We start from the raw sequence: 19,161 nt of genomic DNA, 5'->3' as shown, positions 1-19,161 counted from the left end.
TGCTCTTCTCCAGAAAGTAAGTTGAAGCTTTGGACAGGGGAGAAAAAGATGTGAGGACAGAAGAAAAAAACTTGAGGATATTCAGCTTGTTATTTTGTGGTTGCCTGGTAAAGAGCCAAAAGATTTTATTTTTCTGTTCTCCCTTTCCTGTCTCTTACCCCCCGTGATCTCGCCTTATTTTCAGTGTCTCAGAGGTTAGATAGGCCAAGGAGCGGAGGGAGGCTGCACTCATCCAAAAAAGAGGATTTTGTTTATCAACATCTCCTCACTGTTCTCTCCTCCTGCACCTCTCCTCTGTTTTTCCCTCTGCACTGTTCTGCTCTGGAGGAACTCAGTGACCCTCCAGCTCAGCTGTTAGTCTGTCTGCACTGCAGGCAGACTCTCATTCACTGCGCTCTTATTATATCTCTCTCTTTTTCTCTTTCCCTCTCTGACTCTTGCTTTTTCTCTCTATGTCCCTCCTTTTTTCTCTTTCACTTTCTTTTTCCTGCAACTTTTCTGTCTGCAATCCAGTCAGAGCTTCTCCCTCCCTCCTCCTCTCACCTCTTATATTTTTTATGTACATATAACACTTCAAACACACTTTGGAAAAATGACCCTCTCTTGTTTTCATGCTGGATACAGTTCTGAGATTGGAGTCTGACACTGAGGAGAGGGGTGAAACAGAAGGAGAGGATTAGAGGGTTTGGGAGGTAGAAGTAGGACATGGGCACTAGTGGTGCAGTTCAGTACAACACGCCGTGCAGACAAAAGGCTCATCTGTCAGAGCCCCTTTTTCCTAGATCTCTTAGACAAAATATAGAGGGAAAGATTTACTAGGAAATAAGTGTTGCACAATATGCACTGCAGTTTTAAGATGCAGTCAGCTCCTGGACTGAACCTGTTACTAAACCTCTAGACACTCTGCGAGTGAAGGAGAGCTCATAAGTGCAGTTAACAGATTTCTATGATATCACTATGCTCAGAAGTGAAATGATAATGTGGTGTTTTTGATTGCAAAATATTTACTTTGGCCAACTCCACCTAAGAAAAACTATTACTCAAAATATTACTCAGGAAATTGTATTATCATCTTTAGCCTAATCCAGACAAAACAGCCTAAACAATGATACACAAAATATGCATAATGTGCAAATGGAATTGCAACTGGTGGATGGAGAGACAGAATGGGTAAAGGTGGGGATGGTGCTGACATAGATGTTAATGCTGAGGTCAGTACCAAGCCAAATGCTAAGCCAAATGCAGACATAATTGTTAAAAGTTTAGTCACAGCCTGCAGTTTTCATTGATGGTTAAATCGATGAACACAAACCATAACACGCGTCCACTTTTCATCCATTTAATGATAATTAATTGTGGTGTGAGAATCAATTTTTACAGCTGCAATGTGCTGTTTCTCACTTTGTGTTCTATTGGCTCCAATGAGCTCTGGGAAACACTGTCTGCATGTAGACACAAGAGGCATCCTGCTAGTTTAACCTTTAATAACTCACTACTACCTACATTATAAAGCCACCAGATAACCATGAGGTGAATCACAGTTTCACCCTTTTGTGCATTTAGTTTTTGAACTGTGATCTAATCAGTGTAAAAGTAATAATAAACCTAAGCCTCATTATCCCCCTCTACAATAAGCAACTGCCACATGAATATATGCGACTGAGAGCAGTTGCCATTCGTTCTCTACTCTCTTGTTTAGGTTCGCTGTTAAAGAGTTTGAGTAAAACCACCTGCTTCGCTCATCATGAAACTTATTTATGTCGACAGCTATGAGTTTAGCAACCTAAGAGCATTATGTCTGCACAGGATCAGAAAACACATCTGGACTTACCATCTGATACTTCTGTGTTTTGGAAAAGTGGTCTGGAAGACATTAGAGGTAATCCCTTAGCCCGGCCTCTGACACCTCTCGACTTACTGACTGTGCCCCCTGACCCTGAGTGACCCTGCAGCTCACTCGTTTCTCCCTTCTCACAGCACGTTGGCTGTGATCGAGTCCTCGGTTCGGACGTTCGCGAGGACCGCTGCCGAGTCTGCGGGGGTGACGGGAGCCGCTGTGTGTCTGTGGAGGGACTCTTCAATGACTCACTGCCCGAAGGAGGTATAGAACTAAAACACTCAAGCACCAGTGCACCAGTCATCTCATTAATTTTTTTTCGAGAGCTGCTGCAGCAGATGTTTCTAGACATATGGATGAAGATGATTTAATTGGCAGGGAGGGAAGAGCGGTTTAAAGTGGATTTGGAACAATCTTTGCTCTCTTGAGAATCAGATTAGATTTATGTGAGGCATTTACCATGAGAAGTTATGCAACATACAGTAATTGTTCAGTTGTCCCAAAAATATGCACATGCAACGTTTGGATTCTGATACTCTGGCCTGTGAATGCATCTTGGAAGGCTGCCTTGTAATGTGAGTTAGGATACCCCAGACATTCAGAATGTATCATATAATTGTCTGTTCACATGCAAACTCTGTCCACAGCAGCATACTGTTACAGTTATTTATTTGATAAAGCCAACAAAACTCCACGTAGCTGCAGGAGAATCATTTATTTCAGCACCTGCTGTGCTTAGAGATAAATGGTGTGTATATTCAACAGCTGAGAGTTGATCCAGCCCAGATTTAAAGTTGGCATTACAGATAGTAATATTCACTAGTCTTATCCATCATAGTGTCTGCATTAAGCAGTTTTTCAGGACCACAGGGGACACATCTTTTATTATTATGTTATATTACAACGTCAATGAATTCCAGGTAGTCCTTTAAAACCTCAATGGAAAGCCTTGTAAGTTTATTAGTCCGTCAATATGGGCTTTGTATAGGGTTGACAGGAAGATATAATTGCGTGTCATCTGCATACAAATGCAGCAGTATGTCTACTAATGACATGACCGAGGGGAAACATGCACATACAGAAAAATATATGGCCCAGAATCGGCCCTTGAGGTACACTGCAAGTAAGTTTTGCAGACAAGGAAATTAACCTACCAAGTTTAACAGAAGCCCCGTCATTTAGACATTACCTGGAGGACTGGTATGTCCGAATTCAAATGTCTAAAACTGCTGGATCGTACGTTAAACGTACTTTACCCTGCCAGCTCCCTAGTACAAATTCTGAGTTATGTCCAGTTGAGCCCATGTGTGAACAGAGCAGGTCATTGTCCGTAGAATTCACATCAAGCAAGTGGGCATGTTGATGACATTTCTATCATGAGGCACACGTGAAACCAGAAGAAAACAAACATCCAAGAGTGAACAAGAAGAGTCATTACGCCAATGAAAATGTATAACTCGAGAGATCAGGAGATACAGGAACATATGTTGTAAGGGCTAAAGCTGAAATTGACAGTCGAGTTCAAGAAAATGGCAGGACTCAGGGACCAGATTACAAACCGGCCCTGAGACCACGATGTAATCTACATTACTGCAAGCTTTACCCTAGCGCTACCCCTTGCCTAAACCAAAGGGAGTATTTCCAGTAGGTGAGAACGAAAAACCCCAGACACAGTCAGGACTTGATTCTCTGGACATTGTTTGTGGTTCAAATGACAAAACATCTAGAACAATGCCTATCAGAGAGACTTAAACCACTCAAGAGCCAAGCTGCTTATTCCAACGCGATCAGTGAGTTGATTGAGATTTGACAAGTGTCAAATGCAGCTGTAAGGCAAGCAGGATTTAGACAGTGTTAGTGCCAGCAGGGTCTACAAAGTGGAGGTTGTGTGACACAGGTTTGGGCCTATACATAAAGGTTCACACATTTTTGAATTAAGATAATGCTAGTATCTTATACAATATATAAATGACCAATTATATGAGTCAACACAGGCAATTTACATAAATATGCACATTATCAACTGTTCCAGGCCCAACCCATGAACTCTAATAAGAAATTTCTTGAAAAACTGTTAGCACATAAGGAAGCACAAATAAATATACGCATATACATACCATATGCTGTATATACATACATATATTTATCCACCAGCCACCCAGGGACACGTGGCAGACAGATTTAGGTGAGGTCCGACCAGTGTGGCTTGAGGTCCAGCTGCTTTTGGATCTATTCTGGGTCACATTTCTCCCCGCAACACCAACTTCAGAGTTTCTCACCCAACTGTCAACACCACTCACCCCCTTCCAGGATTCCTCGAGCGGACGCACCCTAAGCAAGCAGCCGCGCTCTTTACCACAGTGACCAGGCCAGCCTGTCAACCCCAGCTGAGGTCTCAACTACCCTCAAAATATCTGACATTACCGTTGGCCTAAAAAATCTGTCAGTACGGCTGAAGTTGAAGTGTAGGTTGTTTAGCTGTGTGTTTTGTGATCTGGGGTATGGTGTCTGCATTATTAAATGGGTGCCCCGGTGACTATCATAAAGTTGAAAGAGTTGCAAGAGAGCCATTAAAAGAATTTTCAAAAGCAATGTTGCAGAAGTTGAGACTTCCGTGCCTTTTATTTCCTACTGGGTCAAACTCTAAACATGCTGGCTCCTACAATTTCCATTAAACAGCTAGAACATCTCTCTAACTCCATGCCTGCAGTTTGTGACACAGGATTTGTGTTTAACTGTGTAGCCTCTATTGCACCATCATCAGGGATATCTCCTCATTTTTAAGAAATATTTGGAAACCTCCCTCCAAAGCCACAGTAGACAGTTTGCATCTATTTGCACATGTTGAGTAGTGACAAATAAATGGTCTTTTGTGTAAAAACAGTGGAGTGCTCCTTTTAAAGAGCTGCAGTCCCAGCATGCATTGCAGTGGTTTGTCACCAATGCAAGAAAATATAAATAATGTCATTTATAGAATTTTTTTTTTTCACCCCCACTTAAGATATGCAACTGTTTGGTTGTGTTGCCAAAATGTGCACTCTCTGCTCTAAAGTCTGTGGACACTGAATATTACTTAACATATGTGATTGCTGAACACATCCTTCCAAAACCATGGGTATTAATGTTCTGCTCTGACAGCTTGTGGGAAGGTTTTTCTCAAGATTTTGGAACTTGGTTGCTGGGATTTGCTCCCATTCAGCCACAGGAGCATTAGTGATGTTGGGCTCTGATACTGGGGGATAAGGTTCGGCTCTCAGACGGTACTCCATTACATCCCAGAGGTGTCAGATGTGGTTGAAGTCAGGGTTTAAGGTACGTAGAGGGTAGCATTCGCATACCTTCGATCATTTAATTAACATTTTGCCAATAAAGATTAAGAAATCAGAGTTTGCCACAGTCCTAAAAGTCTAAACTTAGTTGACTTATGCCGGCCTCATACCAAACAAGTTTTCAAATGGTTTTTCTGGCGCATACAAATTTCAAATGTTGGAATCAGGTCATGAGAGTTGTACTTCAATTTGTGTGCTCCCTTGATCTTGATCATTTGGTGTAAGGTGGCCATAAAACTCAGTCAGAGCTGTCTTAAGTCAGTCTTTTTCTTGTCTTGACGTTCGAGCAAAATCATTTTTAATGACATGAACATTATAAGCATTCAATAGCTGGGCTCTTTCTAGCAGCAAACCAGGTAGACCATTAACATGGAGGAGACTTTGGGGAATCGCAAGAACATGAACAAGTAACAATTCTCTTGTTCTGTGGAAAGGAAGGATAAACTGGTGGAGTTGTGAACAAGAGCCTGTGTTTATTCCGGTTTGTATCTGATGCACCAACCGGCACTTATTCAAGTGAGAAATTTAAATTTTTGAAAAGGTTTGCCTCTCATTTCCATGGTCTCCACCCACTAAAATCGTAAAGCTAACGTACGGAGGCTGGTAGCAAGTTGATGCGGCAAAATCCAAAATGTAAAGTTTGTACACAAATACAGTTTGTTTTTGTGGATCTTATCCTGTTGGGGGTCGCGTGTGGGCTGTAGCCTATCCTAACTGACATTGGGCGAGCGGCAGGGTACACCCTGGACAGGTCACCGGACTATTACAGGGTTGACACATAGAGACAGACAACCATTCACGCTCACATTCACACCTATGGCCAATTTAGAGTCGACTGTGAGGTGACAGTGCTAACCACTGCATCACCTTGCCGCCTATATATTGATGCTGAATTTACAAGAATACTGTCAACATATGATGCCGTTTATCTTGTGTTTCTAGAGTTTTGCAGATACATAAGGACTTGTGAATATGTTACAACTCTTAAAGGAAGTTTGGCTAAATATTTTCCAGCAGTAACAGGATGGGAAATAACCTCAAAAGCAATCTAGTCTTGCAAATCCTAACCCTGCAAGTGTTTGCAAAATCTTATCGTGTGTGACTAAAAACACACACTGTGTAGATGTATGTCAATAAAAAATAAATAAAATTAAAGTAATTAAAAGTATTTTCAAAGTCTTGTCAAAGTTTTCAAGGGTAAGGTAGGCATTACTGCAGTCTCATCTCTAACCAAACTTAAACTCCACAGCCAGGACCGGAGGCTTATTCTGGACACAGAAAGATTTATGACTGGCAGAATCACTTAGTCATGTCTATAACAAGCTTTGGATTTCTCTGAACTCCTAAAGTCTCTCGCCAGCACTGTTCAAGTGATTTAAATATGGTCTAGGATTAAGCCAAACCATTGAACCTACACTGTAAAACAGGGGAAAGAGATGACATGAATGACTAGCAGAGTTCTTTACATCCCAGAAAAGTGCAAGTTTTTTAAAGATAATGTCTCTCAAAGTCTATTTCCATCTGTCCAGCCTGTAGATCTGGTAGGCGGTGAGGGGTTACTGAAGGTTTACCGCTCCTCCTCTCTGTTTACCACACATGATTCTGATTGTTAACATAGCAACACACTTTTCTTGCGCATTTGCTCTCCCTGTGTTTGTCTCTGAGGCCAAAAACCTCAATCTCTGTCCCTCTAATCTTCAACGCCTCCATCTAGAAACCCAGAGCAGGGTCAGTCCCACCTCACAGCACTCCACGCAGAGGTCACGAGCCAAACCTCTCCTTTCCTCTTGTGGTCAAAACGCTGGAAGGAATTATTTAATTCCTCCATTTTTTTTCATTCCCTCTTCCTCTAGTGAGGCTGAAGTTATTTACAGGGCTGCAGTGGCTGGACAGCAGAGCAGAGCTGAGAGAAGCAGAGCGGAGGTGAGATGAGCGTAAAAAGAAGGAGGACAAGAGACCAAAACAGATGGCGGGAATGGAGAGAAGAAGAGAGCAGAAGCCGGCTCTTGGCTCAGTTCTCGCTCTCTAGCAAAGAGCCGAGCAGCTGAGGCCGGCTGCCCAGGAATGCAGCTGGAATCCGAAGCCTCTGCTTAGTCCATCGGTGTCCCACAGAGCTAAACACTACTTATGCATCACTCTCAGCGACCCCCCAGTGAATAAACCTCCTTAACCTTGCTTTATTTTTTGACTTTGTGTGTCTCAGGTTATGAAGAAGTGGTCAGAATTCCCAAAGGATCCGTATTTATCCACATACAAGAACTCAACATCTCCCTCAACTACCTTGGTAAGATTGTATTCAAGCTCATGTCTACTGTGAACGCCAGATGTGTTGTTTCTTTTTATGATTTTTATTTTATAAAAAAAGGATAGGATGTGCCTGTTTGAATGTCCTGACCTCTCATCGAATATTCAGAATAATCTGCATTCAAGAGGCCTTTTCTACACCTGAATGACTCTTTAGCACTGGTGTTACTGATATCAGCTGAATGTCATATAGCTGCTTCGGCTTCGGTTGCTTAATGCAACATGTAACTAAGACAGTTACTAAGTTTAGATGCAGGATAACTGTTTCACCTGTGCTCAGTGTTTGTGCTAGCTACAGTAGCCTAAATACTTCACAGAACTGTCTTTGAGACAAAGCTACTATTAATCTTCTCATCCAACTCTGACATCGGGTTCACACTGAACACAGAAGCACTGCAAAGCATGCCAGTTTTCCCGAATAAGTCAAGCTGCGGCTGGAGCAGCTACATGACTCGCCCACCATTCTCAGTCTTAATGTATAGTTAATAAAATACATGAATAAAGTGGATTATTGCTACATGTAGCCCCATGTTTATTCATTACAACGCTGTGTTGTCGCAGGGTTCAAAGAACCGTCGCGTTGGTGGGTATGTCTTGTACTGCTGTTAGGTGCACTTTAGGCTTTAAACGAAACGTGGTTGCAACCATACCTGTCTCGATTTCCTGTGGAGTGCTGCCCGCTTTCATTCAGCACCCATGTTAACCAGTTTGGCGATTCACACTGGAAGCACTGTGGCCCTGAGCTCTGCAGCCAGCTCACAATCCGCACTGATAGCTTTGGCGTCTGGTGTATTTTTTCCGCAACCCAGAGTAAATCTGGAATAAAAACATACTGATAATCTATTATGAACAATAAAAAAAGATATTTGACATGATGTAAATGATCTGATTATGATAAATGATAAAATATGCATTCATGCTCCCACATATTTGTCAGTTGTGTCAAAACAGATTGAGAAGATAAGCGGACACACACACACACACACACACACACATACACACACACACAAACAAGCAGACAGACAGGGCTCTACGTATGATGAGAAAAGAGCAAACAAGTGGGATTGCTTGCTTACCACAGTCATGCAGTTATGATGTGAACGGCCAGGCAACTGCAGATGGGCAGCTACGCAATAAATGACATATCTTGACACAACAAATAGATAATGTTCTAAAGTGTCAGTGAATTTTAATGCACTCTGCTCCAGGATGCTTCTTGTGGTGATGCTTCAGATGCACTAAGTGACATGCAATTCTTCCTAGTACTTTACTTTCTTCCCTAAACGTCTTTCTCCTTCTCTGTGTCCCAGTCCTGAAGAGTAAAGGGGACCAGTACTTTATCAATGGGAAGCTGACCATTGACACTCCACGCAGGTTCGACGTTGCCGGCACCACCTTCCACTACAGGCGACCCACTGACGGACCAGAAACTCTTGAAGCTCTGGGGCCAACAAACATAACCCTGATTGTCATGGTGAGGGTGGAAAGAAACCTCAAAACAGGCCTTTAAAAAACACGTACAAGAAGTTTCACGATCAGGTAGAATTAAATGTTTGGTTGTTTGTATGTTCAGGTGCTGGTGAGGGAGGAGAACCCAGGGATCCACTATCGCTTCAACCCTCCACTGAACAGGGAACCTCTGACTGGGTTTGCCTGGCACTACAACTCCTGGTCACGCTGCTCAGCTCTGTGCGCTGGAGGTAGATACTCACTCAAAGCACCTGAGTGTTTTCAGCAGCCAGGGAAGTCTTTTTGTAATAGTGATCAATGAGAGTGTTTTGCTTACTGTTTTTGCTTTGCTTGGCACCTCATGTCTTTGCAGGAGCGCCCCGAACGTTTTGAGTTAAAAAACTTCACCTCAGAGCGCCAGGCGTCATTTGAGTTTTTTCCCCATTGTCCATTGTCTGGAGTGTTTTGTGGAGTCCATGTTGAGGTGTTTCAACAGTTCACAGACTCTGAGACCTTGAAAATATCACACTTAGCCAATCTCCCTTTTCCTTTCTGGCCTTTAGAAGTCAATGCTTCATGCTGCTTTATGTGATAAGAGCTCATTTTGTCCGCTGAGAAATAAATCCTTTCACTTAAAATGTTGAGTGGAGGATGTGAACATGGCGGTGAACATTTAGAGCGGTGGTGGTAGTTCTTAAGAATGGGTTTACTTTTGTTCTTTTATTAAATCTTTTTTCCTGAAATAATTAGCTGTGTTATCTAGCGATAGCCGCATGTGGAAAATATAGCTGCTGTGGATGAGGGGTGCCTGCTGGAGGTCAGAGATGTCGTATTTAAGTTTATGCATTGCTTTTTTAACAGTTGTTTGACAAACTGCCATTAAATAGATGTAGTAGCGGATTTGAATAGCTATTTTCATTTTCAAATTTTTTTTAAACACTGCTTACTCACTTAATGAATCTCAGCACTGTGGCAGTTTCCATGTGTAAACTGGGTTCAAAACAACCAACAGAATGAAACATGATGTCTTATGTCATCTCACCTGTGGTCAGGTGTGCAGACCCAGCAGGTGGTGTGCAGGAAGCAGGCAGATCATTCAGTCGTCTACAACCACTTCTGTGACAAGAAGAGCAAACCCAAAGAGAAGAGGAGATCCTGCAATACTGAGCCCTGCTCCCCATCGTGAGTTGTCTCTTGTTGATAAGATTTTCTTCATGTAGAATATAAAAACCGATAATGTATAGTGTGTGTGTGCATTTTTTTTATTATCTCATTTAGCTTTTTATCACACTTATTCCTTCCATCTATACTTACTATCTCCATGTCAGCCTTTAAATGACTCTTTACTTCCAAATAAAATTTAGTGTTTTGATATTTGTGCTTATGTCTGTTTAAGTTTGCAGTTTTAGAGAAGTTGCTTGTTGTCCCTGTCTGATGACACACCATTATACTGACAGTAAAACGATGTTTGGATGGACATAGTTGAGGCAGAACCGTAAAGTGACTGTTCAGGTTTCGTTCTATAATAACACTTTGATAGTCATAACTATAAAAAGACACATTTTTAATCTTATTTTTGTACATACTGTATAATTTATCTTTTAGCACATTTGCATTTTATTCATCCTAAATTGTAGTCTTTGTAGTCTTATCAACTTTTTGCTGCACCTATGCGCTTTGTGTAAATGTAATGCTGTCTGTGTATTTGTACTGTGTTGGTGAGCTTTTCTTAGTATGTGCACCACTCTTCCTACCTGTGATTTCTGTTTGCACGGTATAACCTCCTTCTGCAGTGTCTCCACACTATATAATGCGATGCAAATGAGTGAATCTCTTCTCTGCCTCCAGCTGGTGGACAGGAGAGTGGTCGGAGTGCAGCCGCAGCTGTAACGGCGGCCTGCGAACACGGGACGTGTTATGTAAAAGGAGGCTCTCCGTGACAGAGGAGAAGGTCCTGGACGACTCAGCCTGTACATCCTCACGTCCTTCTCTCACTGAGCCCTGCAGCAACCACAGCTGCCCCCCTGAGTGGCTGGCCCTGGACTGGTCAGAGGTAGGCCGACGTCAGAGGTCTCCCATCATGCATGTGGTTTTTGTTTTTTCGTCAGCTCGTGGCTGAATTTCAACCAATACTTGCGTTTTCTGCAGAATTCCTGTCAGATGAAGCAATAGTTTATTTTCCAGTTGAACCTAAGAAACCCAAACATCTGCCAGGAGAAAGTAAGAGAACCTTAACCATGAAATACACAACAGAGGCACGGAGCAGACAAATACATCACGTTGAACATGTTGTTGCAGTCATGAATACATATTGTTACACTTGTCATGTGGGAATCCCCTGACCTGTTTTCAATTCGGACCCTCAGTTTGAGAAGTCTGTGGGAGTTTAAGGGCATCTTTTATGTCTTTGCAGACATGTAAATTATACTTTTAAGCCTTTTTATTGTGTTCTTTAACTATAACAGGCCTGAAAAGTCCATCTTCTCATACCCCACTTTGTTCCTGGAGCTGAAATCTGTTCTCACAGTTTAGAATGAATTGAAACCAAATTAAATGGTGTCAGAAGTGCTGCAGTGTTCAACTTTTCTCTGACGTCTTGTGCAGTGATGGCACACTCAGAAAAGGAATTATGTCCAGCTGACTTACAGGAACTAAGCAGGCTTTTGACTGTGTTTCTTATACAGCTGCTGCCCTCTTCTGAGTGGATTAAGAACATTTTCTTTCCTGCATGCTTATGACCGCAGTGACCCCCTGCTGCACCCTCCCATCGCCTCCATCTCCCTGCCCTCTTGCCTGATGTTTTTTCTCCCTCTTTCTTCATCTCCTACTCTGTCTGCAGTGTACGCCCAGCTGTGGTCCTGGCTATAGGCACCGTGTGGTCTTGTGTAAGAGTGGGGAGAGCGGTGACAACCTGCCAGAGTCCAAGTGCCCCAAACATGGCCGACCCACCTCCAGGGTGCGCTGTAATCTGCAGCGTTGCCCTCCCCCTCAGTGGGTGACGGGTCCCTGGGGAGAGGTAAGAGTCTTGGACCTCTTTGTGGATGCGGTGGGACATTTAGAAACAACTCAGTGTCTGTTTTGTACTTAAATACACTCCCCAATGTCTTAGTGTTCTGCCAGGTGTGGTCTGGGTCAGGAGATGCGCTCGGTGCAGTGTCTGACCCACACCGGCCAGCCGTCCAATGAGTGTCTGGAACATCAGCGGCCAGCAGCCATGCAGCAATGCAAGAGCAAATGTGACCTCAGTCTGCCCATCAGTACAGACAACCCCGAAGGTCAGAGGTCAAAGTTTACACATGGCTCCTTTTAATGTTTAAAAGGAAGAACATTATAGAAAGATTTCCCACTTACAGGTTCATTTGAACAAAATGTAAAATTGGCATGCTCAAATTAAGAATTTGATTTTAAAATCCCCTAATTTGTTCAACTTGTTTTTTTTTAAAGGAGCAGTGTGTAAGGTTTAGAGGGATTTCGTGACATCTAGCAGTGAGGATTCTCCTTCTTCTGGTTAACTTCTCCTGGTTAGAAATCTTGCAGTGTTTATTGTTCAGGAGGTTTTTACTGTGAGCCAAATTATCTGCAGAGGTCTCTTCCTCTCCACAAGAAACAGATGAGGTGATTCAAACTAATAAAAACACTACGTAAAGCAGTTTCACGTTACAAATCTGGGTTTCTTCAATACTCTTGACAGCTCGTCGCTAGCCAGCACCTGCTTTTCTTTGATAACTTAAGATCCAAATGTTAAGGAGTTTTTTTTTTTTACTGGGAGCTGAAATACCTGCAGAGGTCTCCTCCTCTCCAAATCAAACAGACCCAATGATTTAAAATGGTAAAACACGGAATAAAGCAGTTTCATGTTTTCCGATTCTGCTCGTCGCGGAGGGGCTGCTAACTACAGTGGCCAAAGCTTAAATGCAAGTGGTTCTGTCTAGAGCCAGTGTGTGGTTTGTCAGTTCTGGGCTGCTGTAGAAACATAGTGGTGCAACATGACAGACTGTAGATGAAGACCTGCTCCCTGTGTAGATATAAACGGCTCATTCTAAGGTAACGAAAGTATAATTCTTATTTTCAGGTGATAATACACTTAAAGAAAAACACTTATTATATTTCAATTCTGCCAATATATCCCCCTAAATCCTACACACTGGACCTTAAAAATGTTGAAGCATTCAGTGAAATTATTATGAATTGAACGTGGCCCAAAATGCTGCTGTAAAAGGTATGTGTGTAACCACATATCAGTGACTCATTCAGTAGTCAGCCTTTTCTCAATGTTTAAAGTTATAATAAACAGATGTTAATATTTATATACAAGGTAATATGTTTGAACATTTTTAACTCCAGTGGAGTCCTAACCCACTTTCACTGCATTTTATGTCAGTAACAAACGTCTGTATAAGTATAAACACACATTCATCTACATACATGCACACATCCATTTATTAGTGTATGTTTATACTGTGGGCAGGCACATACGCATACAGATTTTTTTTTAATTGCTTTGCAGATTTTATATACAAAATGTGGCATTTCTGATTTTCTCAAGCATCAAAAAGTGATTTAATTAATCATTTAATCCACAGGCCAAATGACGGGAGGATTATTGTCATTCCATACAAGTCGTATAAGTCTGAACAATAAAGGTGGATAAAAGTGATAATATTCTCTGTATTTTTGATTGAAATCCTGCACTGTTTCTATAAAAATCATGTGCGCCATGCCCTAACCAAGCTGTTTCATGTTTGTCTTCCCTTCAGAGTGTAAAGATGTGAACACTGTGGCCTACTGCCCCCTGGTGCTCAGGTTCAAGTTCTGCAGCCGGCCATATTTCAGACAAATGTGCTGCAAGACCTGCCAGGGACACTGACGCTCACAGCATCCCATCTCTGGGTCCTGTACACACTCACAGTAAGCCTGATACCCTCCCACTGAGCCTCGTAACAGCAGCCCTCACACTCCCTCTATCAGAGGAGTGTGAGATCGAACTGGGACGCTGTCGGACTCACACCTGGTCCCGTAACTGTTAAAGAGGGACCTGTATTTTCCAGCAAGAGTCCAGCACAAACCAGACGCCTCTCCGGGCCGAGCTGAGTTTTACATTCCACTGGAGGGAGGGCTGCTGAAACCTGGAGAGACCGAGAGAGAGGAGAGATTAACTTCCCTCCATCATCTGTCTTTCTAATGATCCCTCTGTTGTAATATTTTGGTGCTACTATATTTCTCTTTGGCCGCAGGGCTGGTCGCAGTACTCTCTTAAACCTGTATGTTAACAGGTGATATTTGTTTAGTTAAAGAAATCCACTTTGTAAAGAAAATGATTTTCCAGATATCTTCGCCCATGAAAAGGAATATCTTATGCTATAAAATGAAAGATTTGTTTCTATGTTATCTAATAGTTGTTACTTGACCACATTGTTGTATGCCGTTGCTTCGTTCCGTATCAGCGTATCCATCAAGTCCTCGCTGTTATTCAGCTGAAGTATGAGCAGAGTTTGATTTGCACAAAGTGTCAGCAGTCCGAGGACTTGTGTATGTTATGTTTTCATGTGATTTGACTTGATGTCTCTGTGGAAGCTATAAATGTCTCACTGCAGTGAACCTGCCGTAGTCTTGCCATTTACGTTAGTTTGCTTAAATGTTATCACCTCTACAGTAAAACAGAGCTTCATGCTGCACAGAGGCTTTAGCGATGTGAGCAAATCCAGTGCTGAATCGCCAGGACATTTTCAGATTATAGGATGTTATTTTGTGGCTGCGGACTGCGGCAGCTCGTGCATAAAGTCTTCAAAAAGGAACTTTTAACAGCTGGGCTCAGTGTCATTATCTGACAATCCCTCAGCGCAGGGCCTTGCTGTTAATTTTTTTTTTTTTTTTTTTTTTTTTTTTTGGTTTATTTTTGCCAGATGTTACCACTCATTCCACAGTGCTAGTAACTTTTACTGTGAGTGGAAATTCAGAGCAGAGTGACACACAGTTGAGTCAGCTCTGCCAGCAGGAACAGGCCCAGTGAGGAGGAGTGAAGACCTCTGACCACACTGCTTTCAAACCGCATTTTATAGTAGGAGTGCTAATCTGAGGATGGATTTACACACCCATAAAATATCTGATTTCTTTGAGGCTGCTGTGAAAAGATTTCTGCAACATTTTTTTTCTGAATTAAGCTAATTTAAACTCATCTCTCTTTTTGTGGCCACATGGGGGCAGCAGAACAAGTTGTAAACACAACATATCACCGTTTGAGCTGATATGGCAAACTTGTTAGCAAACAGTTGCTTAGTTACACATCCAGCAGTGACAGTGTGTCAGTCCACCTTGAAATTAAGTCTAATAGTCTTTTAACTTGGTTTTGGTCTTCACCAACTCCTGTGGGGAATATCTGTCTCTTTAGCTGCTAGATGTGCCTTTATGTTCAAATCTCCAACTGTGTGTTTTGGCTGTTTGGTGCTGAGCAGGTAGCGTAATATTGCTTTGTAGAGCTTTTTCTATGATAACGGCTGCCTGCTGCAGGCATTAATGACACTATGAGAGTAGTGAGAGTGATTCAGAACACTTAAGTTGCGGTCAGACAGTGAAACAATGGGCTTGAACTCAATAGAAAGCTACATAAAGTTGAGAAGAGCTGCAGATTTAGGTGATAATTCTCTGTAAATTCATCACTACGAGCAGCCTTTTTCACAATATAATGGCTTTCACATGATTTGAGTTATCCTGAAATCAAGTCAGTGTATTTTCTTTCTCAAAAACAAGAACCCAGATATTAGCCGCAGGACAGCGCAACAGTTAAATGATTTATTTATGCACAGATGTTTTGGCTCAAGTGTGTGAACTGGAACCAGTGTGAAACCGTGTCAGCTTTTTTCCTTTTAAAGATAGTGATGTGATCATGTCACCCTAAGGTCACACCTTTCCTGCTCTTGTACAGGAAATGTGTCACCTGACCGAAATTTGTTTAGTGCTGATTTCATTCAAGATTTTCTTTTTTTTTTTTCACTGAGAGTTTTTGTTTAAATGCAGTTTCAGCTGTTTCTCCATCCTGAACACTTTTAGAAATGCTGCCTCAAAGATCAGTCATCACTGTGACGTCCACTGTGCTCCGCCGTGGCCGGTCTTTTCTTCACACACGCTCACACTGATCACCGCTGACAACAGCTCCGTGTAATACTACATGTCACATCATTTCATTGTTAAAGAAGCTACAGTTTGGTTTTATGGGGATTAGCTGCAATGTTGTTCCTTTTTTCTTGTGGTGCTTTGGTTTGGATTGGTGCTATTAGTTCACTGTTGTTGTCAATGTTATCATTTTAACAAATTGTGCTTTTAATTATTTAGACATCGAGTTGAGCCTTTTGTAATATTACCAATCTCTTTGGGTTTCTTTGTTAATTTCAGTCATAATTTAAGCTTTTAATTTTCACTCCCTGGCTTGGTTAAAGTGGCCAATATTCCTCCAAAATCCCCAAATGCAGCTCACTATGCAAATTTTAGTATTATGTCAGTTGCTGTAACAATTTCTGATGGGGCAATGTACAAAATATTGGTATTTTCGAGCACTCTTAACAGTTGTGGGATTATAAAAATAACCTATTTTGGCAGCAGTGAACACACATTTGATTTTTTTGAACACCTGAACAGCTTTTGGTTCATCAGATTGTGTGAAGGGTCTCAGAAAATTAAAATGTCTGCTCATTCATCCATGTGGAGCATGCAAACATTATTTAATTTAAAGATTTCATACAGTTTTATTTGTATGCCATCAGCTAACTCACCCCTGCAGTTTTCAGGACTGAACAGGTTGAAACACAGTTTGTATCATTTTCAGTTGCACATAAAGTTTCAAAAGATTTTTCTGTTTCAGTGTCTGAAGGCATTTCTTTTCTGTATCTGCCTGTGCATATAATAAAGGTTCACACTGAGAAGTGAGCCTGTTTTATCTGAGTAAATAAGAGGGACAGTACCGGTAATTGTTGTTTTGTTTTGTCACATGCTAATTATAACATGACATGTACTGTATGTTGTTCAATGCTATAGAAGATGAATCCATTTGTCCCCCATGTACATCTTTTTAAAAGGAAATATTAAATTGATTAAACATGGCGCCTTGTTGATTTGAAGAAATAAGATTTGGTCGTTTGAACTCTCTGTCCTCAACTTGTGCTTTTGCTAAAAAGGCTCACTTCAGCTTCAAGACAGAGACTGAGATCATCAGTGGTCTATTTCTAGGTCTGACAGACTTAACGGAAAAGAAGAAGCAAGAACTTCTTCCTTTTGTCTGAATGAGGCTGAGACGTCCATCATCGATTGGATGAAAAGGGGTCAGTTGAATGTGTGTGAATGTTCATTTACTGTATGTGTGTATGTAAGTGTGTCTGTAAAGATATTAGATTCATGCTCTGTTGTAACCTTCATATGTACTGTCTTCATCTCAAGACTAACACTGTTTAACATGTTTCACAAAAACTTGACATGACAAAACAAAACACAAAATCATGAAATGAAACACCAAAAGTTGCAAATGTTTCCAAAGTAGCAGCATAAAAGACCTTTTGTTACTGTTTGGAATTAGCAACTCAGTGGTGATATCAAAAAAGACATCTTGGTACGAATCAGTGATGAACCCCACAAAAAACAGATGGAACAGATTTTCTCCTTGTCTTCTGAGACATCCAATTTCTGAAAGGTGTATTCATGATCATGAGGACATACATTTATTTGATTTAGACCATGTCTGTCCCCTGTCTCCCACAGAAAGTTACCGAATCATTAATGTGACCTTTAAATAATGTATGCGGGACTGAGGCCAGAGGGCTAGCCTGCTGGGTGCAGGCTCAGGGGCCCCTGGAACGAGTTTCTGTATGAAGTAATTGTTAACGTTTATTACTGGAAAGTCAGTGAAACCTCCCCAAGATGTAAAATTACCACAGAAAGACACAAAACAACTACAAAGGCACAACAGACTGCGAAGAGGCACAAACAAGATGCAAAATGACAAAAAAGCCAAATAAAAATCTAATTTAAAAAAACTATAAATCAGTGAAATATGACCACAAAGAAACACAAAATGAGACATAACACAGCTACAAGAGAATCAAAAATAACTATGAAGAGATCCAAAATGATCTCAGAGACAAAAAAAAATGACCACAAAAGAGAAAATACACATAACAACACAAATAATAATAAAAAACACAGAGAAACAGAAAATGGGACATAGTACAGTTGAGGTGAGATGCAAACAACCTCAAAGAGACACAAGATGCATAGTGACCAAAAAGCCACAAATTAACCACAAAGACACAAAATGACAATGAAGATGCAAAGCGACCATAAATAAATAAATGAAAACAACCACAAAGAAACACAAAATGGGATGTAAAACAACTAAGAACAGATGTGAAATAAACCTCAAAGACACACAAATTGGCCACAAAAAGCAGAAACAACCACAGATGCAAAATGTCTCTAAATAAATGAAAAACCACCACTGTGCAAAAAAAAGAAAGAGAGGCAAAACAGCTTCAAAGGCACATAAAACAACCTCAAAGTGACACGAAAGACAATGTCAGAGACAGAAAACAACCTCAAACTGACACAAGTCAATCTCAAAGAAATGACCCCAGACAGACACAAAATGACCACAAAGAAATGCAAAACAACCAGAATTGCAAAACGATGACAAGAGAAAAAGAGATGAAAACAACCTCATAGAGGCACAAATCAGCCTCAAAGGATGCAAAACCACCACAAAGAGACACAAAACAACCCCAAGGAGACGCAAAACAATCTCAAGAAGACGTAAAACAACCTCAAGGAGATGCAAAACAACATCAAGGAGACACAAAACAGCCACGAAGAGTCACAAAATGCCTACAAAGGAAGCAGTAGTCTTTTTTTGTCTCTTTTGGGTGTAATAGTCCTTCCTAGGAGGGCTGGGGGGCCTTTTACACGTCTTTGTTTACACTATGCAGAGTTACAAATAGAGGCTATTTAAACTGATTTCCTGTTAGAATATTTAAAGTTGTGTATTTGGTATTAATTTAATACAGTGAACAAGTCATGTAACTATTCAGAATGTGCACTTTACTATTGTCAAGTACCAGGGCTTCAAATATAAGTCTACATACATTTTTAGTTACTTGACAAATGTGGCCCCCATCTGCCCTCAGTCTGGCCCGCCCATTCAAAAGTCTCTAGAGCCGCCCCTGAATGTGAGTGCAGAGCCACAGTGTAGGTTTGCTGTGCAGG

General features: G+C 41.3%; 1 protein-coding gene across 2 annotated transcripts in view; it reads left to right on the top strand.

Annotated features, from left to right (window-relative positions):
• Positions 1-14,817, top strand: part of adamts10 (ADAM metallopeptidase with thrombospondin type 1 motif, 10) — a 60,842-nt gene extending 46,025 nt beyond the window's left edge. Inside the window, exons 18-27 of one of the 2 annotated variants that reach the window (XM_049587366.1) lie at positions 1,978-2,101; positions 7,370-7,450; positions 8,781-8,944; positions 9,044-9,170; positions 9,972-10,101; positions 10,768-10,972; positions 11,759-11,935; positions 12,029-12,194; positions 13,503-13,562; positions 13,677-14,817. In XM_049587366.1, the coding sequence (XP_049443323.1) occupies positions 1,978-2,101; positions 7,370-7,450; positions 8,781-8,944; positions 9,044-9,170; positions 9,972-10,101; positions 10,768-10,972; positions 11,759-11,935; positions 12,029-12,194; positions 13,503-13,562; positions 13,677-13,786 (1,344 nt within the window). In that variant the 3' untranslated portion in view covers positions 13,787-14,817. The remainder of the gene's footprint in view (positions 1-1,977; positions 2,102-7,369; positions 7,451-8,780; positions 8,945-9,043; positions 9,171-9,971; positions 10,102-10,767; positions 10,973-11,758; positions 11,936-12,028; positions 12,195-13,502; positions 13,563-13,676) is intronic. The other variant, XM_049587367.1, reaches the window with a different exon arrangement.
• The last annotated feature ends 4,344 nt before the right edge of the window (positions 14,818-19,161 follow it).

The sequence above is a fragment of the Epinephelus fuscoguttatus genome, linkage group LG10, assembly GCF_011397635.1.
Source record: "Epinephelus fuscoguttatus linkage group LG10, E.fuscoguttatus.final_Chr_v1".
NCBI classification, from domain to species: Eukaryota; Metazoa; Chordata; class Actinopteri; order Perciformes; family Serranidae; genus Epinephelus; species Epinephelus fuscoguttatus.
Note: the sequence above shows the minus strand (reverse complement) of the source record. Positions and strands in the feature narration are given on the sequence as shown.